At 41.6% G+C, this 27,798-nt stretch overlaps 2 protein-coding genes across 2 annotated transcripts; one reads left to right on the top strand and one right to left on the bottom strand.

Moving 5' to 3' along the window:
- Positions 1 to 23,694: 23,694 nt before the first annotated feature.
- On the top strand, positions 23,695 to 25,413 carry LOC126564956 (dnaJ protein homolog 1). Its single transcript, XM_050222087.1, has 4 exons — positions 23,695 to 23,938; positions 24,012 to 24,234; positions 24,303 to 24,660; positions 25,124 to 25,413. The coding sequence occupies exons 1-4, from the start codon at positions 23,716 to 23,718 to the stop codon at positions 25,358 to 25,360; spliced, it is 1,041 nt and encodes a 346-aa protein (XP_050078044.1). The 5' UTR covers positions 23,695 to 23,715; the 3' UTR covers positions 25,361 to 25,413.
- Positions 25,414 to 26,300: 887 nt separating this feature from the next.
- On the bottom strand, positions 26,301 to 27,261 carry LOC126565229 (brachyurin-like). The gene is made up of 2 exons (XM_050222385.1): positions 27,158 to 27,261; positions 26,301 to 27,088 (listed from the first exon to the last, which is right to left on the bottom strand). The coding sequence occupies exons 1-2, from the start codon at positions 27,203 to 27,205 to the stop codon at positions 26,324 to 26,326; spliced, it is 813 nt and encodes a 270-aa protein (XP_050078342.1). The 5' UTR covers positions 27,206 to 27,261; the 3' UTR covers positions 26,301 to 26,323.
- Between the last annotated feature and the right edge of the window lie 537 nt (positions 27,262 to 27,798).

Consider the following 27,798-nt stretch of genomic DNA (forward strand, 5'->3'; position numbering starts at 1 on the left):
GCTGAATTGCAATTGCATGTACAGGGCGTGGGTTCAATAAAAAGGGGAACACGTTCATTTGGTGCAGTATTTCTAGCTCAACTGTATGGCTTAATATTTCACACTAAGTTTGATTCATCACTAAACTCGCTGTGCTGCAATATAGTCTTAGCATAACACAACACTACGACCCAAAACTTCCGCTTCACATCCGCTTACTTTATATCAGACTGACGACACTACACTATCACGGACGAGAAAATTCAGCATATGTATCTGCTTGCGATCACGTTTAAAAGTGGACTGAAAAGTCGTTGCAAGTGCGCGCTTGATTTTATACTACGGTGCGTTGATTCTCGCGTAGACCAGCGACACAGCACCAGCGTGTCGCCACGAACAGTATCGTATGGTACAATGGCTTAAACGATGCGATCGTTTTGGACAAAATGATGGCACGGGAAGATAGTTGCGGGAAAATGTATTCCAGCTGGGTTGAAGTAAGAGCTGCTACATTGGGCAAGTGTACTCGATTACATGGCTGTGCAACTGCAATCGAATGTTCGATTGTATTGTATCAACGCGAAGAAAGTAAACCTTGAAACTTTCCTCCAGTTCACGCTAGTAGCACCCCGACACCTTACCGTACGATGGCATGCCGATAAGTGTGCTCCTGTAACACGTGCTTCCATCAAGGTTCTCATTCTTGGAGGTAATTTGTTCTTAATGAGTTTGGCGAATGCTTTTTAACATTGTTTGATACAAATCTCAAAGCTGTAGAACAGTTTAAATAATAAATTAGAGGAGCAAACTCTTTCGAATCGAAGCAGTTAATTTATGGTAGATGGTATAGTAGAATTCACAATAATTCAAATAACAAATAAGCGTTTCTGTTATATTTTTTTTTTGAATCTTTTCAAGAACGTTTGCTAATGATTGTTGCCTACATTTTTGTAATTAATCATTTTTTACCAATGGCAGTTTAATTTTTTGTTTCACGTATTCTGGTTGCATAATTAACCACATAAACAGTTATTTCAATCGATATCTTTATCAATAATAATGCTACTCATTGCCTCGCACATTTATAACTCCTTTCTACGGAAGGAACTGAAAGTGAATGTGAATACACTCATGTAATTATCGCTCAGATGTACGTCGCTATTCGCTGTTAATCGGTTCGGTAACACCATCATCATCATCATCATCACTCTAACTGATACCTAGAACTAACTGATTGATTGTTCACTTCCAACTGCAAAGTGTGCACTGGAATGTAAGTCACAATCTGTGAACGTCATAGTTGCAGCATCACAATCCATCCACCACCCGTCCCGCAATGAAATGGAAGGTGATGATGATCTAATATTAACTACACCGGTTTGTTGGGGACTCCAACAAACCGGATCTGCCAAAACCGGATCCACTGTAACAAGTGGTAAAATCACAGGAAAAATAAAAACTGTAGAATGTTTTAGGAATTTCACTCTATCACGCGTTAAACGTGATGGCGGTACGCTTCACATTAGGCTCGACTGGCTGACGTATAATGTTCAGGTTGTATTTTCTTCCACTGATAGCCGATGGCTACAAGCTGCTTCTTGATATGTACGTATAATTGTGCACAAAAATTCACGTAGCAAGTAGTCCTAACTTGAAAAACACATTTCGATCGATACGGTTGTACTGTGGCTAGATCCGTTGTGTTTTGATCGGCATATGATGGGTTTATTTGCTGGATACTTACAAAAGCGATGCGATTCTCTTGGCAATTTCTAAGACAATGACTGAGAGCGACCCTTCGCTCTGGGAGCAACGCTGGAGAGAGAACCGTTTAAAGCTTATTCATTCATTGTACTGTCCACCCGCCGGCTCCCCAATTCATCCAACGCACGGGATTGCACCTTACCGGCTCGCAGGTGAAAATATTAAGTACCGCAGTACACAGTGCCGTCGAAAGTATTGTTTTAAAGCAGTAATTTTGCAAAGTTTGTTTTGCATTATTTCAACTTTTGCAACAATCACTTATGGACATTTGAACAGCGGCTTAATGCCATTTTATTGGGTTTTTTTAGTAGTAAGTCTTGAGGCGGTGAATTTCGACAATGAAGAATTGTAAATATTTCACGTATTCACTAACGATTAAAGAATCCTAACCACAATGAGTGTTTGTTGAAAAATTTGCTGCTCAATTTCCATATAGTTAAACATCTATCAGACGGGCTAAGATTATTTTGTTTAGAAAAATGAAAACATCATCGTGTAATGAAATCTGATAGCACCCAAACAATAATTCACACACGCACACACTGTCAAGTATGAATGGCACAAAACTTGTTCACGGTTGCAAGACTTTCAATTAACATTTAAGATGGTACACCTATATTTTGGGATGTAAGAATGCACCTCCGATCCATGAATTACCTCACAGATGCGTTAGACACTGTGGACATAAGGACTAGTAATAGTGTTTTTTTATCATTACAATCCGGTTTGAGAATTTGAGCATTGTTGTACGTGCGCATGACCGAAAGAGGAAGTTTTGTTTGTGGAAAATCCAAAATCAAAAAAGGTACATACGTAGATTGTACTGCCCCAGAGAGTACGAGTACAAATCTGTGAGAGTATTTTGTATTTCGAATCTTCATGACCAGAAAAAAAATGTTTAAATTCTTTCGTTATATTTTAAATTACAACTTTAACGTTTCAAAATTAAAAAAAAAAATCATTGAAAGTATGACAATTCTAATAATATTGGAACTATCGCGAAACATATTGTATGTTATAAGTAATACAGTTATAATGATTTGCATTACAAGAGTAATAAAATTAGCGTTCATAGATTTTTTTTCTTTGAGGAACGTCCGGGCCCGTATTGCTTTGACTTATTAATACCACGTAGTGGGGGTACGGATCCGGATGGGATTTGAACGCTGGTTTTGCCGTTTGAAAACCGGCGTCGAAGTCACCTACAACACCGGGCCGCCCATTCATTGAATTTTGAAACAGAAACAAAAAGCTTTTTCAAGTAAAAAATCAAAACGATAAAAGCTAAATTTGAAGTTTAAGGATCTAGTTAAAGGGGATAAATATATTGATTTCCTATGTATTATTTAATACATAATTAGATACAATATTGTAAAAGAGTAATAACTGATCATTTATCAATTAAGAAAATTTCGTTTGACGGTATGTCTTCTTCTTCTTGGCCTGCTCAGGTTTGCCTACGTCGTGTTCACATTGCCAGGTCTCCAATCAGTTTCCAGGAAACTCGGTCTAGGGCTGCAGTTTTTCATCCACGGCTGCATCCGATCTCCGACAGGTTGGGCTCCACTTGATCCAGCCAACGAGCTCGCTGTGCTTCTCTACGTCTCGTGCACCTCTATGCCTCGCTCAAGAGCACCTTCTTGGTGGGGCATGAGTCCAGTATCCTCATCTCGTGCCCCAGCTAACGTATCTTTCCGGCTTTGACTACCGTCAGGATATCAGCACTGCCAAACAGCTCAGCTTGCTCGTGGTTCTTTCTCCTTCGCCCCACGCCCTGGTTGCACACACCGCCAGAGATAGTCCTTAACACCCGCCGTTCGAAAATGGCGAGTGCATTGGCGTCCTCCGTCAGCATAGTCGAATACTCGTACCCGTAGAGGACTACCGGACGTATCAAGGTGCGGTAAATCGTACATTTCGTGTGTTGTTGGAGTCTTCGGGATCGCAGGAGTTTGTGGAGTCCGTAGTAGACGCGATTCCCCTGAACAATGCGCCTTCGGATTTCGCTGCTTACGTTGTTGTCCGAAGTTACGATCGTACCAAGGTAGCAGAACTTCTCTACCAACTCGAGTTCGTCGCCGTCAACTGATACTCTGCTTCGGGCGAGTCAGGCTCTATCACGGTCAGAGCCTCTGGCAAACAGGTATGTTGTCTTCGTCGCATTGATGCTGAATCCAATTCTATTGGCCTCGCGTTTCAGTCTGGTGTACGCCTCGCACAGTTGTCCGTCCGATAATGTCGATGTCATCCGCGAAGCCAAAAAATTGGAGAAATCGGGTGAAAATCGTGCCCCGGATGTTGAAGCTCGCGCTTCGCATGACACCCTCCAGAGCGATGTTGAACAACAAACAGGAGAGTCTGTCACCTTGTCTCAGACCCCGGTGATGTTCGAATGATTCCGACAGCATGCTCGGAAAAAAACTCTCACTTTGTACTGCACCCCGTCCATAGTGGCCTTTAGCAGCCGTACCAGCTTCCCAGGGAATCCGTACTGCTGCATGGTGTTCCATAGTTCGGTTCGATCTATAGTATCGTAGGCCGCCTTGAAGTCAATGAACAGGTGGTGCGTAGGGATCTGGTGCTCCCGGCATTTTTGGAGGATCTACCGTAGAGTAAAGATTTGGTCGGTTGTCGATTTGCCTCCAACAAATCCAGCTTGGTAGCTTCCGACGAAATCTGTAGCAATCTGTACTCATCTTGAACAGTTCGGCCACCAGCCCATCGCTGCCAGCTGATTTGTTGTATTTCAGCTGTTTGATGGCACTGATGATTTCGTCCAGGGATGACGGGGGTACCTCGTCATCGTCATGCTGGCTGTCGTAGCTCTGCACTCGTCTGCTTCCTGCGCCTAGTTCGGTGCCTCCTGTATCTGCTCCGTTAAGGTGTCCGTCGAAGTAGCACTTCCACCTGTTCACCTCTCGCTCGTCCGACAGGATATCTTCTTCCTCGCTTCGGCACATAGCGATCATGGGAGTAAAACCGCCCCGTGTAGCATTCAACATTCTTTAGAACTTGTGAATTTCCCCCGACAGGGATAACTGCTGCATCAGTTGCTCGTCCGACTCTTCGAAACTCCGCTTCTTATCCTGGAAGAGCCGGATCTGCTGCCTCCTCAGTCGTCTGTAGTGTTCCACGTTCTGGCGGGTCTCGCGCTGGAGCATGCGGGTATGCGCTGTGTTCTTCTCGGATAGTGCTCGCCTGTACTCATCATCAAACCATTCCTTCCTCTGGTTACGTGTCACGCGACCAATTGTTCGCTCGGTTGTTTTGCTGATGGCTTGCTCCACCATACGCCAGTGGTCATTGAGGGACATCGCCTTGGTGATGGTGTCCTTCGGCAGCGCTTCCCCAAGCGCGTTTGCGAAGTCCCTTGCCACACCAGCTTCGCTCAGTCGATCTATGTTGTGCCTTGGTGTAGGCTGAAAGCGCAGCTCCATCGATAAGAACGTGGTCAATCTGGGAACATGTCTGCTGTGGTGATTTCCAGGTGTAACTGGAACGAGGTGCGTCCTGGAAGAAGGTGCTGCGAATGGTCATGTGCTTGGAGGAGGTGTAGTTCACGAGCCGAAACCCGTTGTCGTTCGTCAGCTGGTGGGCACTGAAACTTCCTATCGTGGGTTTAAATACCTCCTCCCGTCCAACCTGAGCGTTAAAATCTCCGATGACAATCTTGACGTCGTGATGTGGGCAGCAGTCGTACTCCCTCTCCAACTGCGTATATAAACTGTCTTTATCGTCATCGGTGCTTCCAAGGTGCGGACTGTGCACATTGATAATGCTCAGATTGAAGAACCTTCCGCGGACCCTCAACCTGCATATCCGTTCATTGATCGGCCACCATCCGATCACTCGCTTTCGCATCTCACCTAAGACCAGGAACGCCGTACCGAGTTTATGCTTTTCTCCACCGCTTTGGTAGATCATGCAATCACTGCGATAGGGATGCTCCGTTACTCCTGTCCAGCGCACCTCCTGAAGTGCTACTACTCCGAAGCCGCGGGCCCTTACTTCGTCCGAAAGAATGTGGGTACTTCCGGGTGATGTGAGGGATCTGCAGTTGCATGTCCTGAGTTTCCAATCGTAGTCCTTATTTCGTGGCGTGGGTCTGTATGTGTTGATCCGATTCGAAATTTCTTGGCTTGCAAGGCCTCTCCATCAACCCCTGTCTCGTCGGAGGGCTTACGCATCCTAGCTGATTAAAGTCCCGTAGGATGCCAGGAAAGAAGGACAACCAGCAGCCCCTAACACGGAGAACAGCCCTAATAACCCATCTTCCCAAGGGGTTGGGTTTCCCCGTGTACCCAAGCTCAGATATTTGGAGAGATATGTTACCGTTCTGTACGCCGTGGACGTATTGAGTCGGAGTAGGGTATAGAGATCCTATATTAACCTTCAAGAGATGTCGGACCATACTCGTATCAGTGCGGTATTGCTACAAACACTGACAACAGAACATGATATGTGTGATATAAATTTTGTAAATAATTTTGCATCATACTTCCATATTCATTTAATATTTCAATTTACAAAGGCAAATATAAATAGATAGAAAGCATTGTTTACGTACGTAAAACGTTAATTGTATATGTCACAACGTTTGGAATACTCGGATATGCCGATTGCCAAATTACATGTATAAATTTGGTTGCCAACCCTACGGTTAAACGTATCCTAGCTGGATTCAAATAGCAATTTATTCGCTCTTGTGGATTTTGTCTCCGCTAAAAATTCACGTCACTTCTTGTCGGGTTTGTGTCGAAGGAATGCCCCGTAATTTTCCCGGGCGATGTTCGTTGTCCTCAGGCATTTTTGTGTTGTCGCCGCCGCTGTTCGGCTTTCGTCCGCCGATCAAATTCGCCATATCCGCAGCGCCCTCTGTTGCTGAATCCTCTGCTTTCAGATGTAGCTCGAATTGACCGTTGACGAGTCAACAGCTTGTTTTCTATAAGATGCCCTTTCACGGTTTGAAGAAGCAATGTCTCTAAACCAAAAAGAATTGCTCGTAAATATGTGACGCATCATTTTCCATCTGGTTGGCAGTGCTGATCTGTAAGGTGCAGGAAACGCGTGCAAGTCGGTCGGCAAAAGAGAGTAAAAGTGGGCGCGCGCTACATTAACTATGGGAACTACACTGCATATTCGTTTTAAGCAATACGATCATACCGTCCTTTATGAAATAGATACAAATAATAATGCTTGTTTTCCATAATCCTGCCGTTTGAAGCCAGTGTTTTTATGTATCATTTATGCCAACAGTTAGACGACATCGTTTGTAAGATACAATGTATCTAAAACCAATTATACTAAACCCATTAATCGCACTAATTTATACTAAAAACACATAACACAACACAATCTCCATACAGTCTAGCGATAGCAAAAAATAGTTAACTCTATAGTTGTGAACCTTTTCTTCAAGAGAATGAGAGAAGAATCGATTCTTCACATTTGTCATTCACGACTCGTGTTCTTATGTGCGAGTGTAGTGCATGTATGAAGAGAGTTAAATTTATCTTCGGTTTTAAATTTCCAACTGTCTCTCGTTTCTTTTTTTTTACTACACTGAGTAGTAAGGAAAGGACATCAAAAGTTTTTAAGAGTATCTTTCCAGGTAAGGGCTAATACCGAGTGTGTTTTAGGCCTCAGATGTTTAGCGATAACAGTCTCTGTGTCATCTCGTTATCGTTGGTTCCAACCAATTTTTCTTTTCAATTTTTCGTCAAAGAGCCTTATTTCGAGTCGACTCTGTAAAGAGAATGAAACATCGTTGCTATTGTTGTTATTGTTTATTGAAACTGTTTGCCTCACGGGCAAACAATCTTCCATCGTAAACTTAATCTAATCATAAAGCTAAATACTATAGTAAACTGAAGGAGCCAGAGTTAAAACTGACCCACGATCGAAGAAAAGAGCAAAGAATTAGAACAGAAGTACACTAAGAAGTAAAAGAGGAATAAGGTTTAGAATGGGAAGAAGACAGCTAGATGCCAAAGTCATAAAAGCCCAGGAACGACGGAAGCAAACTAGCAAATGTTGTGACACATTCTTTTAAATAAATGAAATATCACATAGCAACAGCCCGCCACTACAGTTTTAGCGCCATCTATGTGTGAAAACTTTAAACGATGAATGCTTCAGCTCCTTATGCACGACTCTATAACTATATTCTTTGAATGCCTGTACATTTTGCATATTGCATGTAACTGTACGCCTAACCAAACTGTACTGTAACTGTATCGAACTAGCTATTGAGCTGTTTAAAAATACTTAGGGTATATAGTTAGGGTATTTCGAGGAAAGCTTTTACAACACTGATAACTGTTTTGGAGCTAGAGTATTACCAACTCTATTATAATAAGTTTGTGACAAATAATCTTACGTAAGGGGCGGCCCGGTAGTTTAATCGACCACGGCGCCGGGCTTCAAACGACAGGACCGTGGTTCAAATCCCATCCGGACCGTCCCCCCGTAGTGAGGTTTGGCTAACCAACTACGTGGTATCGGCAGTCTAGAAAGCCATTTCGATGACCGGCGTGACCTTAGAGGTCGTTACGCCAAGAAGAAGAACTCGCTACTTTATACGTAGCAGTGGTTACGGAACCAGCTGCTAACACAATGAAACAGGTATTACATTTCTTCTAGATCCTGCCTCCATGCGAAAGCCTATCCGGCTACGAATAAATCAGTGACTAAACAGAGTTTTGTAGCACAATCCTTCTTGCCAATAATTGCAAGGCATTCAGTCCAAATTATAATAGTTAAGTTTTGTTATAGATAAATTCATTTTATTTATAGTTCTTTGTTTTTGTTTGCTACACATGTTTACAGCAATATAATGGACCTGGCGCACCCACAAGCTTCCTACATGGGGCAATGGGGAAAAAGCTGAAAGGCCTTAAGAAGTCTAGCGGCTATCAAAATTATCAACATGAAGGCCCGGTGTTAAAGGCGACAGCGGCGCCGGTCTTCACATACTGGCGGTTCTAATACTATAATTCGGACCTTTCCCCCGTAGTGAGTATTGACTATCACAACTACGTATCAATAAATCTAGTAAGCCAGTCAATGGCCGTTGCGACTTTGGTTGTTAGTTGAGCGAAGAGGAAGTAGAAAAAGAAGAAGTAATGTGAATGGTTTTGGAATGGAATGTGAATTTAAATAATATTTCAAAGTTCCCATTGACCAATGGCGAAAATAACGATACTGGAGACAACTTACCTTTTTTTTGTACGGTCACCAATATTTAGGATGTTTTTTTTTAATACCTCATTATCAGCAAAAGGTTTTCTCTTACTATGTTTAAAATACAATTATTAGACATCCAATACTGTATTATTAGATTGCATGTTAGGATGGGAAGTGGTTAAGTGTGTAGATGAACATAATCATTCTTTAAACTGGTTGTTCTTCCAATGGTTCGGAAGCCCGATTTAAATAGTTCATCTCAAGAGTTTTGAAATTTGCAATTGTTTCGATATTTTAAACATCATAGGTGTTACTTTTGTTTACTACCTGGTAGCAAAATGAAGTAAAACGCACTGGATGCGCAAAGGTGAAATGTTTCTAAAAATACCATCCATTCAACAATACGTCATATTTTGTATTTTTATTTTCACCTAGATCTTACGTACACGTACGATTCTGCTGGCAGAAAGTAATTGGTGGTCGTTTCATCGTTTCGATGCAATGCGCACAAACGAAGTCATTTGGATGCGTCGTGCGCAACCGGTTATTTGAGCAGGTGAGCGGAAAGTAAGCTTAAAGCAATATCGTTCATTCTCAAGTGCTTGCTGATATATGTATTGTATATGGCACAAGGGAGTGTGAGCGACTCGCCTTGATGCAATCTCGATATGCCAGTAGCCTTTCGAGAGTTTGTCTGCTCTCTGCTTAGTGGCTTGTTGTATTGCTGGGGTTCTGTCATCTGTGCGAATAAATAAATCTAAGTATAAATAGATTGTTGGTTTAACATGATAACGTTTTATCTGTTGTTATACTGTCATTTTGACTGTTGTTATGTTGTCGAACCAGTTATCGAAAAACAATCATCGTTGAAAATTATTCTTTAGAATGTGTTGAGCATTTTTCTTTAAATTTGTGTCCTAATCAGATCGAAAACAACCCTGCAATATGCTCTTTTTATACATCCACCACACACATTCTCTTCTTTTCTCTGTATGCATGATGACTAATGTTTACATTGCGCAGTGGAGTTGGTTTTTGCTCAGTCCGTTTTTTTCTTCATTTTTGTATACTCACTATGTACGCACGTATGCTCTGGTGGAATGACAGCATTCACTCTTATTAGCAGACATGAATGAATGAACATTTGCCACTGTTCATCCGCCGCCCGGTATGTTTATTATTATTTGTCAGATCGTCGAGATCAAATGATCATCATGAACATCATACAGTATTAGACAAAAAAAAAAAAATGCAATTCAAATAAAAAACAGAACACTTACTGCAGTTGACGGTTCAGGAGTCTAGATGTTTGCTACACGTTTATTGTAGCAATCAGCTGTCAAATTTACAGATCACAGCGAGTGTTTTGTGAACAACAACCATTTTGTCCTGGTCAAAACAACTGCAACTTCTCGCATCTTTGAACAATTCTTACTACCAGCATCGTTTAAGAACTTTGTTTTAAGTTGGAAAAAGATTCGTTTGCCAAAAAAAAAACTGTTCGTTTTGAATTATTGTAACATTACAAGGTTAATAGACGTTGGTAATTATTGAGAGAGGTCAGTAAAGATGCTTTCGTTATATTTTTGTTACTAAACACCAAAATGACACATGACAGCCTTGGAGGGAAACTGACGAAGAAAATAATCGATGATTTTAAGAGTGGAATGTCAAAAAAAAAATTGTGACAAGTATGAGATGCAAAAATGGACCGTATCTAGACTGTGCTCGAGATTTCGTGCATCCGAAAGGATTTATGTAGACAATAGAGGTTGAAGACCACAGTCCACCACGCCAAGAGAGGACACTATGATCGTATGAAGCATGAAAAAGGCTCCTTTCAAACTTCGTTCAAAGTGCGAATGAATATGCAGTTATCTGCTTCGGACCGGACAATCAGACGACGCATGCCGTTGAAGCCGGATTGTTCTCTCGACGTCCTGCGAAGAAACCTCTGATTTCACTTAGGAATCGGAATAAATTACTTCTAGCTGCTCAATCTCATATTGACTGGGATGTGCAGAAACGGTTGCAGACGGTTTTGTTCAGTGATGAGTCGAAGTTCAACATCTTTGGAAGCGACGGGATTGGTCGTGTACGTCGACCAACTGGAAAACGCTTAGATTCACGTTACTGTCAGAAGACGGTGAAGCATGGCGTAGGCAATGTAACGGTCTGGGGATGTTTTTCTGCGAACCGTCTTGGTTCAATTCATCAAATCGATGGAATCATGTACCGTTTCATGTACAATGACATCCTGAAAAATGTTATTTTGCCTTCCACAAGACAACCAAACGCATCGCCAGAGTGGTCAAACAGTGGTTTAAGGATAATGAATCATGGTGATGAACTAGCCGGCCCAATTTCCAGGCCTGAACCCTAAGGAGAACCTGTGGGCAAACAAATTGGGAAAACAACACCTGAAATTGCACTTGTTTTTTATTTCCAGGAGAAAAAAGTTTATTTTTTATACTTATTATTAATTTATTTTTTCATGAATTGCTACGCATATCTAGTGAAGTTTTTGTTATCATAAACAAGACAAGTGATGTTTACAATCACCTTAAAAACATCTTTCTCACATTTGACTTATTATGCACCTTCAATGTTGGGTTTCATGATAGGGATTGATTGGTTGCAATTGTTTTGTTGAGCACTGTATGTTGTTGATTTTTTTTTAAATTTTAATGAAAGTCGTTTTTCTTATTGCTATAATGAAAAGAGTTATGCAATACTTGAGTCTAGGAAAAAATGTTGTGCAAAAGATAGGTGATGACACTCTTCTGATATTCCACCAATAATTAGCATTAGGATAACATCCGACGATCTAGTCCGTTAAAGCCATGTGCAGATAGACAGAAGAGGCCTTAGCAAGGAAAAATTTAGTTTAAGCGAGTGTGCTGCTGAAGTGTTTGACTTACTTCCTGCGGTATTGATAAGATGCAATAGAAGAGGAGATAACGATCGGGAACCATCTTGTACCGAAATGAAACGAAATAAATTTAGCCTATCATTATTACTAATTAGAATCCAATGCAACGTTCAATTGTCCATCCATCCACACTACCAGAAATGAACATTGCAATGAACAGAACAAACGAATGAACGCACTGAACAGACGCTACAGCACTGTAACGAATATTCATCGCGTTGATCGCGACGGTTCGTACCGAAACCTGCATTCGAACGCCAACATTGGCTACGTTCAAGTACAGATTGAAGTCTGATGCTCAAACACTGGCTTAGTCGAAGTGCGTGTTTCGCATTTAGTGTTTCACTCACTCTCTTTGTGTGCGGGTGCGACCTGAGAGATTTTGATTGTATCATCATTTTGATTGTATCAGCTTCTATTGCGGTGGCGATAATCAACTGTGTCTACTGCTTTAGTTTACCGCACGACGAAGAGAGGACGAGTGTGATCGGTTGTTCGGTGGGTTGGTTTTGTTTATGTTTTAGTTTGTAAATGTGTGTTTCTTTCCCCTTAATCAAACAGTGCTGTGCTTTCTTTGTGGTAAAAATTGAGAAGCAATTTTACAATTGTGTTACGAATTAATCGATGAAAGCGATCTTCGTACTTTCACAAACACATCTACCCACGCAGTTTCTGTGCGAAGGTTGGCGAAGCAAAACTTAATGTAACGGTGAGGATCGTTGCATCTCCAGTAGACAAATCTGCCCTGATCGAGTGCTTCTTGTGCTGCGGGATCTCTCTTGTGTCTGAAAGAATACTGCTGGCGCTCGGGACCTTGTGGGTAAATACAATCGGCTACTGTGTATCGGTGATACGATGTTGGATTGGCCTAAGTGTGGTGTGTTGTTATGCGCAATGGTCCCCAAATGTAAAGGTTGCGTACAAGTGTGAAGTGATTGTCAATTTTAAGCCACTAGTTGGTACTTACTCTATGCAGTGATGGCAACGAGATTAACCATCCTCCGCATGGCTTACGGACGTTTGTTGTAAAACTAATCCAACGGCAGAAGATTAATCGGGAATCTTTTCCTGCAGCACTCATCCGAATAGGAAGTTTCAAAACCAACCCTACGTCCCCGCTGCAAAAAGAGCATACGCGCGAAGGCACTATGGACCGGGCCGACTGGTTCGCAGTGTGACGTGATCGCTTGGCCTTGCCAAAACCTGCTTCCACGCCGCTACAGAGGGACAGCAGCGGTACGCTCTTCCGTGACGCGAGTTAAAAAGCCTACGTCACTTTCGGCTTCAAAAAAGGTAACATACTACGCCCAGACAGATCGTTTCACCGCCAGTTCGGTTTGTCGCAATGGAGTGTCTTTCGTTCCAAGGATACATTGAATGGTTTACATTACAGCCAAGTATGTCTTTGTTTCCTATCACCTAACTACTGATTAGAGGTGGTACTCTAAGCTTGAAAAAGTGAAAAAGAAAACATACAATTTCGATTTTGCATTACCTTTCTAGCGACACTTCAAGCGCTAGATAGCAACTTAGAACAAGATGGATGATGTCATGTAGTTACTGTAGTTGATTGAACATTTAAATTTACGCACATTTTTTTTTGTGTCCCACAAGCCAGTCAAATGGGTTAGAGAATGTTCCTTTGAAGGTTAATCTTAGCTTGTGTTTTTTTTTTAAAATACACCATATGTTTGAAAATAGCCTGTACATTGCTGGAAGATCGAAATCCTTCTTCCCACAACGACAAACTGCAATTTGTTATTGACAGAGAATTTCAGGGGCGTTCTCAGGTCATGACGGGCTGACCCTAATCGATGTGATTCACGCTAAAGTTAGGCATAATTTTATTTTTAGGAACCGCGAAACGAAGCGACGAATCTAAATTTAGAACCAATCCCATCTTATCATATGAAACCACTGGGAACGTGCTTGTTTATCTGAACCAATGTCTTTCATCGAATGTGATAACATTTGTGAGAGCTGATGCTGTCATTGCCGGCGATCAGGATTGGTGTGAGTGGCGTGTCCAGATGATTCGCACCGAGAGGAATGGCTGTACGTGGCCGCACGCATCACGATCCTCTCTAACGATCGGTCTGATTGTCTTCTATGTATTGGAACGCTTCACTTGCTTTCCTGCCGATTTTGGGACGATGGTTATTGATTCGTATTCAACTACGCGGTGTGCGTGGAAAGCAATTCACGCTAGCAGGCCTGAGGTGGTTGTGTTTCGCGGCTTATTGGCTGGCTTAGCGTTCTGGCAATCGGGCTGACCGCCAAACAAGCTGACGATTTCAATCTTTTTCGTCATTTTGGTTTGCTCAATGTATGTGTCTGTATACTCCCACTCGGAAGACCGAAACACACAGCTTCTTAAAGATTCGGTGAGGTTGTATTTACGTCGACTGTTTCCAAGCAAATTTTGAAAAGCCAAAAAACAACATAAGGCGAAGAAGAAACAAAAAAAAAACTTAAAAATTATGACCAGACCAAAGGTAACCTTACAATTCAGGGCGAGTTTTATTTTTGGAAATCGTTCATTTTCTCTCGCCCAACACTACACACGGGCAAATGACCGGTGATGGTGTTTGTGGAGCTAGAATCAGTAACGCTAGTGATGCTAATGGTGGATGCGGCAGTCATAGTAATAGTAACGGCAAACGTGAATGCGTAAACTTGGGAAAGAATCTTCGAAAGATTGTCGTAATGAGAAATGCTTAACCGCGCGGTGTGTGTTGGCGCATGCTTCCAGCTTTGGTTGCACACCCCAGTTTGGCATGCATGGATATATTTTTAAACGCGACATATGTCAAATGGTAATCATTACTAAATTTGATAATAATTACATTATTTATTTAAAAACAAAACACACAAACATTCAATGGCTTGGCAAAGAAGCATCCTTTTTTTTCATTTTGTGACTAAATTGAACAATTACTTCCATTCTTATACATATGTAATTTAGTGTACAGGGTTGTTCGAAACACCGATATATTTTACATAAGTTCCCTAAGATGATTTTACGTATGCTGCAAAATACACTATATTGAACTTAGAAAAAAAGGGAAAAGTAAAAGCATATAGATATTAAAAGCACAAATTTTAAAAGATCCATAAATTTGACAAATGACAACTATTGTTTCAGTCGATTTATAGCTTAAAAGACAACTCTTGCGGTTGGATAAAACTTACTTCCAAAACAATGCGTTATGCACTCGTTACTAGTGTCCGTCGTTGCAATGCCAACCCTTCTCTCGTTGGAGGAGGAGGAGGAGGGGCAGTATTGTGTCTGTAGGACATTGTGAGAAAAATATGCATTCTTGATAACCTTGACCCGAATGTGCTTTCCTTCTTCTCACCCAAACAACGTTTCACATCACATGATCTTGGGTGAATTGTGCTGCATGTTTTGACGGTTAATATTTGTGTGGAAGTAATATTTTATGGTTTGTTTGATTAATGTAAATTTATGTTAACTGTACGAACTATATTTATCAAATAAATATGTTTTATTGATTTTTAAAATGCTTGAAAAAGCTTGAAATTTTGGATGTTTATCCCGCTAGGAAAGTGAATATTTACCGCCTTTGCTGTTCGTTTTTGTAAGAACGATGCATTGTAGCAAAATGTAGCAATGTTTATAAATTATTAGTGTGGACTGAGTGTTCAATGAATGCTTCGCAAACTAATTCTTATTTTTCTCTCAGCATACCTTCATATAAACTACTTCTTCTCCTTGGCCATGCCATGCTTGGTCATGCCGGCCATCGAAAATGGCTTACTAGACTTGCCGAATCCTCGTAGTGGGATAGTGAGTCCTCACTACGAGGGGGGACGGTCCGAATGGGATTTGAACCGGTGGTCCTGCCGTTTGAAGACCGGCGCCGCTGTCGCCTACACCACCGGGCAGCCCCAAAACCCTTCACTAGTGCTCTTGAAATTTCGTGCTGTCATGCTTAATAAAGCTTAAGATGAAGAAATTAAATTTATGTCCATGTTGCGCTAATTGGTGCTACACGTGTAGCGTGTCATAGAGCAATACTGTTTACAATGCATCAAATATTAGTATAGAACCTGTTGAAGCATGCATCTATTTGAGCAAACGTCCATCGACATGTTACAAGATAGTTATCTGCGAATGGTTTGATGGAGTATTTGATAGGCAAATGGAGCTCAGATTTTATTGTCATGTTGTTTGAGTTTTTTTTGGCTTGAAATTTGATTGACTGCTGGATGAAGAAACAAGATGGGTCGTTTTGATTATGACTGTTCAAGATTGTTTATTAAAATTTGTAAAGTTGTTTAAACAAAGCTAAATCTATAGAACACTGTTTTAAACGTACGTTCAAATATGCGCCACCATTCGAGGATCTTTCATGCAAATGTCGTGCTGGATCAAAAGCGCTAATAGGGCGGTTTATTGATTCTGGCTTCAGCCACATGTTCAATAGTGATGTGAAATACAACTGTGGTGCTTTAAACGTACGTTTGCTACTTACTGGACAGCGCGGATACCGAATAGTTACTGTTGTATTCCATATCATGCAGATGGCAGTAGTTGTGCAGCTCGGTCGGACGGTGAAATGCACCGCATTCGTCGCCGGAGCAATGCATCCAGGGCTAATATCGTCCGTAAAATTTACTGAAAGTACAACCGATTCGCTCGTAATGGAAGACACTTGAGTGTGGAAGAATGGACAAAAAAAAAATACAGAAACGAACAAAAAACGGATAAAGCGCAGACCAAATGACGGTGGCAGTGATGCTGCTACCAGTGCATTTGTTACCAGCACTTGCGAGAATAGCAGTGAAACTGTGCGATGTTTTTCGTACCGTAACGTCACGGATGGATTAACCTTTGGTATACGTGAGAACGGATAAGTGGTCCAGTACATTTGGTAGGATTGCTTACAGTACGTAGTCAAACAATCGAAAAAAAAAAAAACACTTTCTCACATTCATATGTACGTTGCCGGATGGTACAAACAGTGATATAGATATATTGGTATAGTCATTAAACTCTCTGTTCCACTCTGTCAGGATTATTACAATGGAAAAGAGTAGCGGGAGATAAAAATATGTTACTACTGATCTGTAGCACACATTTGTTATTGATACATTTCAGCAGAACGTTTATGAACTCTTGCGATACGGATTTTAAATCAAAATACATTTTCTGTTCTGGAGAAATTATAACATAACTCGTCATTCATATATTTATGATACGATAAATAGTTAGCGAACGTCGAAAGGTGTAAAATTAATACCAAATTATGTCACATTTGCACAAGGGCACAAACAAGGGCTGAACCATGAGGACTTGACTTTGTTTTTTTAAACCGCATGATAGCATTGAGTGATGTGAACAGCAAGAGCGAGTGCAAGTGGGATGCAGTGCTAGATACCCATAAGACGTTGCAACAAATTGTCCGCCGTTCAGATTTGTTTGCACAACTGTAGCCGGTTTGCAGTAGGGGCGGTGGCGAGTCGTGAGCCGAGATATGCTTGTTTGCTGCAACATATCATCGATCATTAATGGAAGTATTGCACACCTAGCAAGGGAGCCTGTGTGCTCCATGCACGTCTATAGGGCGATGCATCAATAAGGTGCGTTGGTATGCAGTGGCCGAAGCCCTTTTGCTAATTGATATGTATTCGCACTTGTAGTAGCGCAGCGATAGTGATCAAAACCTTATACATTGCTCCGGCCGTCTGTATGGCTCGTTTGCTTATTCGCATCTCGTTCGGATCCAGTGATATGCTGTATTTGCCATCGTAGAACTCGTACTACGCTTATGAAGGGTAACTCTCCGGTTTACCGCAGCGCAGCGCATCGGTGGTGAACGAGTTTTTGGTGTGCGCAAGCGTTACGACGACCGTGGCCGCACTACCGCGGCACCAGAAGAGGCCAGGGTGACGAGCCAATGCAATACTAAAAATTCCGCTACCATTTATGGTCAACATCTTCACAATCGATTTTGTGTCAAACAGCGCATTTCGCATACAGACATGCACAAACACATGATAATTGCATGTAGATATGTTCCACACTTATGCGTGCATAGTCTGTACATGTGATCGGCAACCATAGTGAACAGCGGTCCAGCGGTCGTTTCGGTTCGACTATCATCTTTTGGCTGGCCGACCTGGAGTCATAGGCGAAAGGGAACAAAAAAAAAAACGGGTCTACTCGAAATGGCGAGACATGTAGTCATGCTGTTCGATCGCCCAAAACGATCCGGTGTGCTACGTTCCGTCGCGTTCCAGTTGCTGTACGGCAGGCATATCACGATCATGAAGGTAACCTGGGGATCGTTCGGTCTTCGGAGTTCGCTTTTCGCTTTTTGGGGAGGTGTGATTGGTTTCCTTTTTGGGCAGACCGAACCGAAAGAAGTTTAGTGTTTTTAGCCAGCCGGCTTTGGGATACCGTCTGCGTGTATTCGGTTGATGATTCAGGGCTCGAACATCAGTACCCGCTACATCCAGCCACTGTGAAATGGCAGCTAGTCGGCCTTACAACTGGTGATGGTGATGCTCAATTTTAAAGGCTGTTTTAGTAGATGATCTTCAATTATTGTCTTTCCTGAGGGTTGTATGCGTTCTCGCGTTGTTGTTGCGTCTGGCGATGAAATAATGTTTATAATTGACGTGTTTGTAGACTCATAAAGCGACGTGAATTTGCATAATTGCAAGCTACCAGATGATAGCGTAAAGATGGGTCGAAATAAACCAGAATATTTAATAATGTATGTCAGTATGATGCAGCTTCCGATACGTGTCCGTGACATTGTTTTTAAATAGGAACTTTGGTGATTATTATTGAAAGTAGAGTTCTTTGCCACATATCATGCTCTTAAGGGGTTTGTTTGACCAATAATGCAGTTGCAAATAAAAACAAATGTGATCCAAAAGAATGATTGTCTACTAAGCAAGAACAATACGAGCACACGTGTTATAAAAAGTATTTAAAAAACTAAAAGAATTATGAATGAGACGCATAAACGAGTACATCTTTTAAATTTAACTGAATGCAACTTATCCGGAGAGAACTAGGCAAAGATAACGATGAACGTTTCAAGATTTGTGTTATTTTAGTGTCTATGCTTTTGCTTTAGAAAAAGACTTTTCGGTAAAAAGACAACTTTGAAATATTTTTTGTAATCAAAACGAAAATGCTAAACAATCTATAAATTGCTGTGGTTTTTATCTGTTTCTTACATGTATCATAAACATGTGAACGCATTTTTTTTTTTCCTGGGCAGACAACAAGGCATCCGTGAGAATTGGGTTGTATAGCAACATTATCAGGCGACTTTATAGAAGTGGCTACATTTCTAGGTCTGTAAGACAAGTTGGATGCCTTGATTTAATTAACAAGTCTCAAACCATGGTTGGGGAGAGTTTTGGTGTCCGTAGGGTTGAAACTATTGGCGCGAACAGATTGCCCTCCACTCTTTGGAGCAATCAAAATTATCGCGCGAATTGCTCAGTGGTCCTTTCTTGGAGGCTCGTATCGCATCGACATGAAACTTGTTTCACTAAATTTACCACGACGGCTGACACGTTCGCGTTTGTCGGGTATTATAAATCCAAGCAAGGAAAAAAACGGTTTTTTTTGTGAGATCGTCCTACCAGCTACTCAAACTGACCGGCTTCGACAAGCGTACTAATATGGAAGCATGTGTTGGATTATCATTCATATCTATTGACCGATATGGTAAAGGCAACTCGTCACCCCATGGTGAAGCAGTGCCATATGGCAATAACTTATGACATATTGCCGAGCAAACAATATCGGACAGTGCCGGATTGAGCGATGTAGAAGACGGATGCCCTAGCCTAGGAGCGTACCAGTACAACGTTTCTTCTTATGGTTTGAAAGATGCCACGACTGGTATAAAATCGAATTTACACTTTTTGTAACACTATTTGTTGCTCGGCAGCACAGAACATCCAATTATTTATAAATAATTGGATGCTTGCCGCAATTGGTGTATGTGTGAAGCAATGATACTGCAATTGTGATTACCATCAATTACATTAGTTTTAATTATTCTAACAGCAATACGAACTCATACAAAAATTCTGTTTGGCATATTACTGAACAAATAATAAGTGAGCGTGTCGACATGGCACTGTCTATCTGACCAAAGCCATACTGTCTGTTTGTTTCTAATTTCCAACAGCCAGAGTATACAAAATTCAATAGGATTGATAGTTCAAATGGCTATAATGAGTATGCAATTTTCAAAAAATACAGTGCAACAAATAATTATTATCCACGTCAATTTTCATTAGATTTTGTGTGCGGAACTAAAGGTTCGGAACGGAAGGTAGCAGATTAGCAGCGCCACGAAACGAAGGGACTTGTAACAAACGTTATCCAGACAGATTTTCAGATATTAGGCCTGATTATCACATACAAATTGTCAAGACAATTTGATTCGGTTTCGGGAAGATTGTCGGATTGAACGAAGACTAGTATTTGTCAAACTGTTTTCCGTCAGCTATTCGAAACGGAAAGGCGCGAAACTCACTCGTTCCTTTGTGTTTCCAGTTCGTTTTCTTGTACAGTTCCTATCAAAATGTGAGTATTTTAATTTAGAAAGCCAGGGATGCCACTACGGGGAAAAAAATTGTCATGTTCCATTGCTGCTTGTTACTCAGTTGGTTCCATTTCTAATGAAATGTTTTTGGGCGGCAACGTTTCTTCCACAATATTTAAACACTTGGTAAATGCCACGAAGAAACAATTAGTTGAACAATTGCTTTACTAAAATCTTTCCCGGTTCTATTTTGGTAACTCCCCTCCGCAAGAAACCGCAGCGTAGCAGCCAACATTTCTTTTGGCGTGAATCCTTTTGCCCTTTCAGGCGGAAACTTTAGCTCAATCTCATCAAGAATATCGAAGAAAATTTCCTTCGATACACGAACATTTTTCTTAAATCTGAAAGGAACAACCACGAGAACATATCAAAAAGGTTTTGCTCAAAAATCACAAGATTACGAAGCAGCCGATGGTGTTTATTAAGAACTTCCGTTCTTTTATCATTACTACTGCTATCATCGTTCACATGATTCGAAAAAATCATTTTGATATCCCAAATATTAGCTACAACACAAAATATCTTCTCAACAAGAACACTTTGTTTACACTTTTGGTTTTGTTTTTGTTGGTTTCATCACTTTGACAGATTGACACTTGTCTGTCACAAGAACGGTTTCAAAATGCAAATTTTTTTTCCGTTTTATTGACAATCTTATCTTGAGACTTTTCCGTTTGTAAGAGATAATCAGGCCTATTACCAACGGAATTCAGACATTAGAAAAAAATGGAAAAATGAAATAATCCAAGACCGTATCCTATGCCTTTGGCTTCAACATGTTGTAGTTATAAATTATGCCAAATATGCGTACAAAGATATTGCGAATTATGAAGAATTACAAAAACTAATGAAATACTGCATGTCATTTTAAATGTCACAACTGTATGGGACCAACAGGATAAAAGTAACTTCTTTAGTAGACTGACAAATTATTATTTCGTTACAAGGTTAATGATATAATACGTGACGGTTTTCAATTATCCAGGTGCAACGTACGGATACGCGTAGATAATTCAATGTACAGCAAGTGATGACAAGTTGAATCATAACCTTCGCCTTCGTTGTTCAGTGAATGGCAATGTATCCACATCGTTAACAAAAGATTGGCCGCTAGAGTGATTTAAAATAAGGCAAGACATTCAGACGGGGGACAATAAAGACAAACAAATACGCTTATTTTTCCGGAGATGAACATGTGGTGTTGATCTTGAACCTGATGCACTGTCTGAACCATGAAACTGTGCCAGCTCGTACAATCCAAGGGGAATCAAATTGCTATTCACTTCCAATTCCAGCTCGTACCATTGGACGGAACAGGGGGTTGTTTCAAGTAACCCTGAATTACCGGCCGATCCTAGCAGAGGTGCGAATAAAATAACTGTGAGTTGGATGAACACTTTCGAGGACTGTGCGACACCGAATCTGTTGACCGTGGAGAAGTGGAGAATGGTTTCAGAATTCGACTCATCTTACAGACGCTGCCCGAGGTGGTGCATTGTTATTTTACACACTTTATTACGGGAACGGTAGCACATTGGGTAGAGAATGAGAAATACGTTTTGTGCTATAGCATGCGCAGTACGTATAGAAGCTCCCTCACGCGCGAATGTGTGAACACGTACATTACGGTGTAAGTATTTTAAGTACAACGGATGCGCGCACACAAAGTGTAACACGCGGTTGGTACTGTGTGGTAGTGTAATCCGCAGGGATGAACAAGTTTATTCTGTTTATAAGCAGACATGTGCACACTGGTGGAGCTTAGTATTTTTCTTGAGAAGCGTACCTACACAGGTTCATTTACAATTCCAGTAAGTAACGCTTTTCTCTGCCAGTTTCCTAAGTTAAGCTGCTGTAAGTGGTAGTGTTTAAGTTTTGCTCGTAAATTGAACGGGTTGCCCACCCAGTATCGTGAATAATAACAGTTTCATCATCTCGTCAGTTCAAGTGAAAAATAGACAATTTCATTTGCGATTAATGTGTTTTGTAGAAGCCTGATTTAAGAGAATGTGACGATTTGGTGGAGTATAATTCGTTTTTGGTAGATTTTTTAGGAGTAACTGTGTAAAAGGAAGTGTAAATAGATTCGGTGCAAGAGATAGGTGTCACATGAAATTGGTTGTTCATATTTCTTGAAGAACCAAACTATGCAAATCCAACTATGATTTGGAAGTTATGCGTCTACGAAAGCCGGATAATGTAAGAAATAAACCAATTGTTGTTTCTCATGCTGGTTGGCAATGCAGGGCCAACGATCCTTCTGAGCATCTTCCTCTCGAACGCGGCTAAGAGGTCTTTGTCTGTTTTGGACAGGGTCCATGTTTCAGAGGCGTATGTGAGTACTGGGACTATAATGGTACGATACGAACCCAGCTTCGACAGTCGCGACAGGTTTTTTGAGGTGAGATGTTTCCTCAGGCTGTATAATGACCGGCTAACCACCAGCATCCTAGCGTGCAACTTCGTCTCTGTGCTGTTTTCGGTGCTGACTTTTGACCCGAGATAGGTGAAGTTTTGAACGACTTCAAATTTACGGTCACCTATCCGTACATCACCCCCACGTAATTCCGGATTTCTTAGAAGGGCCGCTGATGATGCCACCATCTATTTGGTCTTTACCTCGTTAATCTGCAACCCGAGGTTTTCTGTCGCCTGCTCAATGCAGACCAATGATGTCCATATCATCAGCGTATGCCAGAATCTGGGTTGACTTATAGAAGATGGTTCCCGAAGTCTCCACTTCCGAGTCACGGATGGCCCTCTCTAGCGCCAAGTTGAATAGGAGACAGGCGAGCCCATCTCCCTGGCGCAGGCCTTTCGTGATAGCAAAGGACGCTGAGAGTTTTCCATCCTCCTTCACCTGGCATGTGACGTTTGTCATGGTAATTCTAACAAGCCTGATCAGTTTGGCCGGGATTCCAAAAGAGCGCATGGCCTCGTAGAGTTGTACCCTTGCTATGCTACCATATACAGCCTTGAAGCCCTCCCATGCATGCCTTATAATTATTTGATAGCTGTAAATGAATAACTTTATGTAACTCTTTTGAGCCACTTTCTTGTTTCATACGATATGATATGAGTGTTAATGTGTTGTTGTCTTTGTTTTATATTTTTAGCTACAATACCGTCGTATTCGTACTGTGCACTCGGTGTAGTAACCGAAACGGTACTGAAATCTCATCGTGGAAATTGTGAAAAAGGTGTTATTATAAGCCTCCGTACCGACGATTTTGATACAAAATAGGTGCCATGGGGAAAGATTACTACAAAACTCTCGGTATACCGAGAGGGTCGACGGATGAAGACATAAAAAAAGCCTATCGAAAACTGGCGCTGAAATATCATCCGGACAAAAACAAATCACCGGGCGCGGAAGAAAAGTTCAAGGAAGTGGCAGAAGCGTATGAAGTGCTATCCGACAAGAAGAAGCGAGAAATGTACGACAAGTTTGGCGAGGAAGGATTAAAAGGACGTAAGTTGGGAAAGGGTTGGAACGGAATCGTCACCATTGCTGCTATTCCTTTATCTTTCCGCTGTTTCCACAGGAGCATCGAACGGCACATCAAACTCCTCTCAGAATTTCACTTATGAATTCCACGGAGATCCCAGAGCAACGTTTGCACAATTTTTCGGTTCAAACAATCCGTTCGGATCGTTCTTCGATATGGACAATGATAGTTTATTCAATAGCAGTATTTTCAACGATGACGATTTCTTCACACCCTTCAGTGGTTTGGGCAACCGGCACGGTCTAGGGGGTGCCTTTAGGTACGAAGTAGCATGTCGTGAGGTGATACCAGAACTGCTCCACAATACATTCATTTCATTACTTTTAGGTCACACTCGTTCAATGTTCACTCGCCCCTCAAGAAGGAGAAAGTTCAGGATCCCCCAATCGAGCACGATCTGTATGTTACGCTAGAGGAGATCTATCATGGCTGTGTGAAGAAGATGAAGATTTCGCGCCGTGTCCTACAACCGGACGGTACGTCGAAAAAAGAGGACAAATGCGTGACTATATCCATAAAGCCGGGGTGGAAATCGGGCACAAAAGTTACCTTCCAGAAGGAGGGCGACCAAACAAAGGGAAAGATACCTGCTGACATTGTATTTATCGTGCGGGACAAACCACACGTCTGGTTCCGGCGTGAAGGCAGTGATCTTCGATATACCGCCCGATTAACGTTAAAACAGGTAAGTGGCCTTTTGTATTAGATGAACATCAACAATTGGGCTTATACAGTGTAGGCTGTAGATTGATCGTACGTTTTAAGACCATCGAAGCACGTATTGACAAATAATCCACATGGAGTTAATCAGCACTATTATCCATTTATCAACTGAAACTATCAGGTTGTTAAGATATGACGTAGAGCAGATTGATAAGAACGTATTGTACTACAATACCATCAGTATTTTATAAACCTTTGACTAAATGTGGGCCGTCTTCGGAAAGAAAGGGCTAGACAGCGAAGTTTATTTCTTGTTCAAATGTGGTAGATGTGCTCAGGAATCGCTAAGTCCAGAATCTTTGGAAGAAACATTGGTAGTATGAATCGAAATTGTTTATACGTTTACATAAGCTAGTATCATAAGTTTATTCACATTCTCGAACGCTCGTTAATAAAATGCTCTATTTTTCCTCCTTTATTCGCAGGCTCTCTGTGGGGTCATTTTTGAAGTACCCACTATGACAGGTGAAAAGTTGCGTATCAGTACAAAACAGGAAATCATCAAACCTAATACGGTGAAACGTATACAGGGTTACGGATTACCATTTCCGAAGGAACCGTCGCGAAAAGGCGATCTACTGGTAGCGTTCGATATTAAATTCCCCGATAAGCTTAGTACGTCGGAAAAGGAAATGCTAACCAATATGCTACCCAATTCATAGTGTTAACCACTCTCGCCACACGTTTGTTTGACATGCTTGAGCTACTTTCTTCTGCATATGTAAACTAAATACATCAATCATACAACTATCGAACCATTTTGTGATGCGATGTACTAGAGCATGCGTAGCATACCATCGACACAATCGAAAGGCCATTCGAAGCATTTGTATATAGTGCCATTCTAATGCGAGCATGTTACTTAATTTGTTGTTCGGAAGCGAACAAAGCTAAGCCGAATTGGAGTTGTAACTAAGCGTTGCTAAAATATTGAAATTAAAGCAAAAAACTATCAAAAGAAGAAGCTTTTGCACAAGGGACTTCCATCGGATAAATGACAGAGTATCGATAGTGAGGTACATTTTTCATACCGTATAATTTCTAGTGTAAAGAAATGGTAGAAAATTCCCTCACAGCAATGTAATTCGGCTTGTTGAAGGTAAAACCAGTAGCTAGGTTTTGTAATTTACTAATGGACATGACTCTGCATGTGAGCTTGCCGTGCGTTTGGAATGAAAATTTCTAGGGCGATAGTTAAAAGAATCATGTTGATACTTTAACAAATGCTATCAAAAGTCGGTATAAGAAGAGATGCTTTCACGCGAATCCTTATTGAGAAGCTCTGTAACATTTTTTTTTTTTTTGCTAGTTGAGAGATATTCAAGAAACAACTAATATATGACTACGAACTCGCGCCAACATAATAATAGAAATAAAAGAAGAAAATTTTGTCAGTTGTTTTTGATTTTTCTAAACTACATTTTACAAACATTATGATTGTGCTTCAGCCAGTTCAGCGTCGAGACGTCGAGAAATGAAAGAGCAGGCTTTTTAAAAATTTTATTGAAAGTGTTTTATTACAAAAAATGTACGCAAGAATCCGTATTTATGTGACACGTTTAGTTGAATGCATTAAACGGGCATAAATAGTGCATTGATGGTGTTACGTATGTTACAGTCAAAATTTAGACACCCGTCTGGTCACGAATCCAATCCCGGAAATGAGTGGTGCGCACATAGCCGGAAGGAAAACCAGCTTCACAGCCGACGGCAGCAACGAAAGACACCACACCGATCTGAACGGATTGGCCATTTTCGGTAACGGTCAATGGGCCGCCCGAGTCACCATTGCACGTACCCTGGTTCGCAGCGTCCCGACCGACAGCGCACACGGTTGAGTCGATGATGGTTGCTGCACCGTACGTTCCCATGCACTGAATGTTGGAGATGATGTTCAAGTGCACGAAGTTGAGCGTGGTGGAGATAGTTGGAATCTGGTCGCTGACGCGTCCGAATCCAGATACGGTAGCTTCACGGTTCAGGAATGTCTCGGACAGGTTAGCTTCCGGCAGGGCCACAGCCTGAATATTACCACCCAGCGGCATTGGCTCGCTCAAACGAATCAGACCGATGTCGTTGTTGAGGTTGCTAGGGTTGTAAGCAGGATGTATGACGATCAGGTTGGACGTGCGCACTGTTCCTTCGTTGATGTTGATCGTTCCAGCGCGGACCGTGAACTGGATGACACCCGTTTGACAGTGAGCAGCGGTAAGGACCCATTCGGCCGAGATGAGCGAACCACCGCACGCAATGTTACCAGCAGCAGTCTGACCATTTAGGAACACCTGGTACGGGAACTGACCGATCGTTGCCGGGAAACCGTTCACGATGCGTGAACTGCGAGGAGCTTCACGCAATGGCACGATCGACTGGTAGCTGATCTTGCCAGCCTGGGAGAGAGAAATTTCGTACAATCTCCGTAAGTGATTGTTCACTGTTGTTCACGTGTTGGTTCTTACCTGGGCCGCGGCCAAACACGCCAAAACGACAACGAGGAACAATCTCATGATTAGTACTGACTACTTCCGACGATTGAGTTATTGTGCTGCTGGTTGTTCTCTTATATACATGAGCAGCACCTTGCGTCACACACACTGAATTACGTTGTCAAAAGGAAGTTTGTGATATCGATATGATATCAGCTTCTAATGGTGAGGGTTTACTTCATAGATAAGATATTAAAAAAGTGCATACAAACTTCTGTTACATGAGCAGGCAAATGTAGATTGTAAATCTATTGATATCTTAGATTTTAAGAGAGTATTTTGTAAGGCCTTGCTTCTTATCACACGTTATTCTTAGAGGAGCCTATAAACCGGCGGGAAAACACAGCAAAAACACACCGCTACTGCTGATTCCGGGTGGATTGCCGTTATTGCCCGTGACGGATTAAACCCCCTCGGAGGCCCTAGGTGGAGTGGAAGTAAGAGGCCCCCTCCCCCTCCCCCTTTCCTGCCTCTCCTCGCGTACAATTAAACCAGCCATTGATTATTGCGGTGTGTCATTTTACGGTGACCGACTTATCGGTCGATGTTTTTACACACAGACGTCCTAAACATCAACTGCAAAGCGAAAAAAAAAAAACGAAAACACACTTTTG

This window comes from Anopheles maculipalpis, chromosome 3RL, assembly GCF_943734695.1.
Source record: "Anopheles maculipalpis chromosome 3RL, idAnoMacuDA_375_x, whole genome shotgun sequence".
NCBI classification, from domain to species: domain Eukaryota; kingdom Metazoa; phylum Arthropoda; class Insecta; order Diptera; family Culicidae; genus Anopheles; species Anopheles maculipalpis.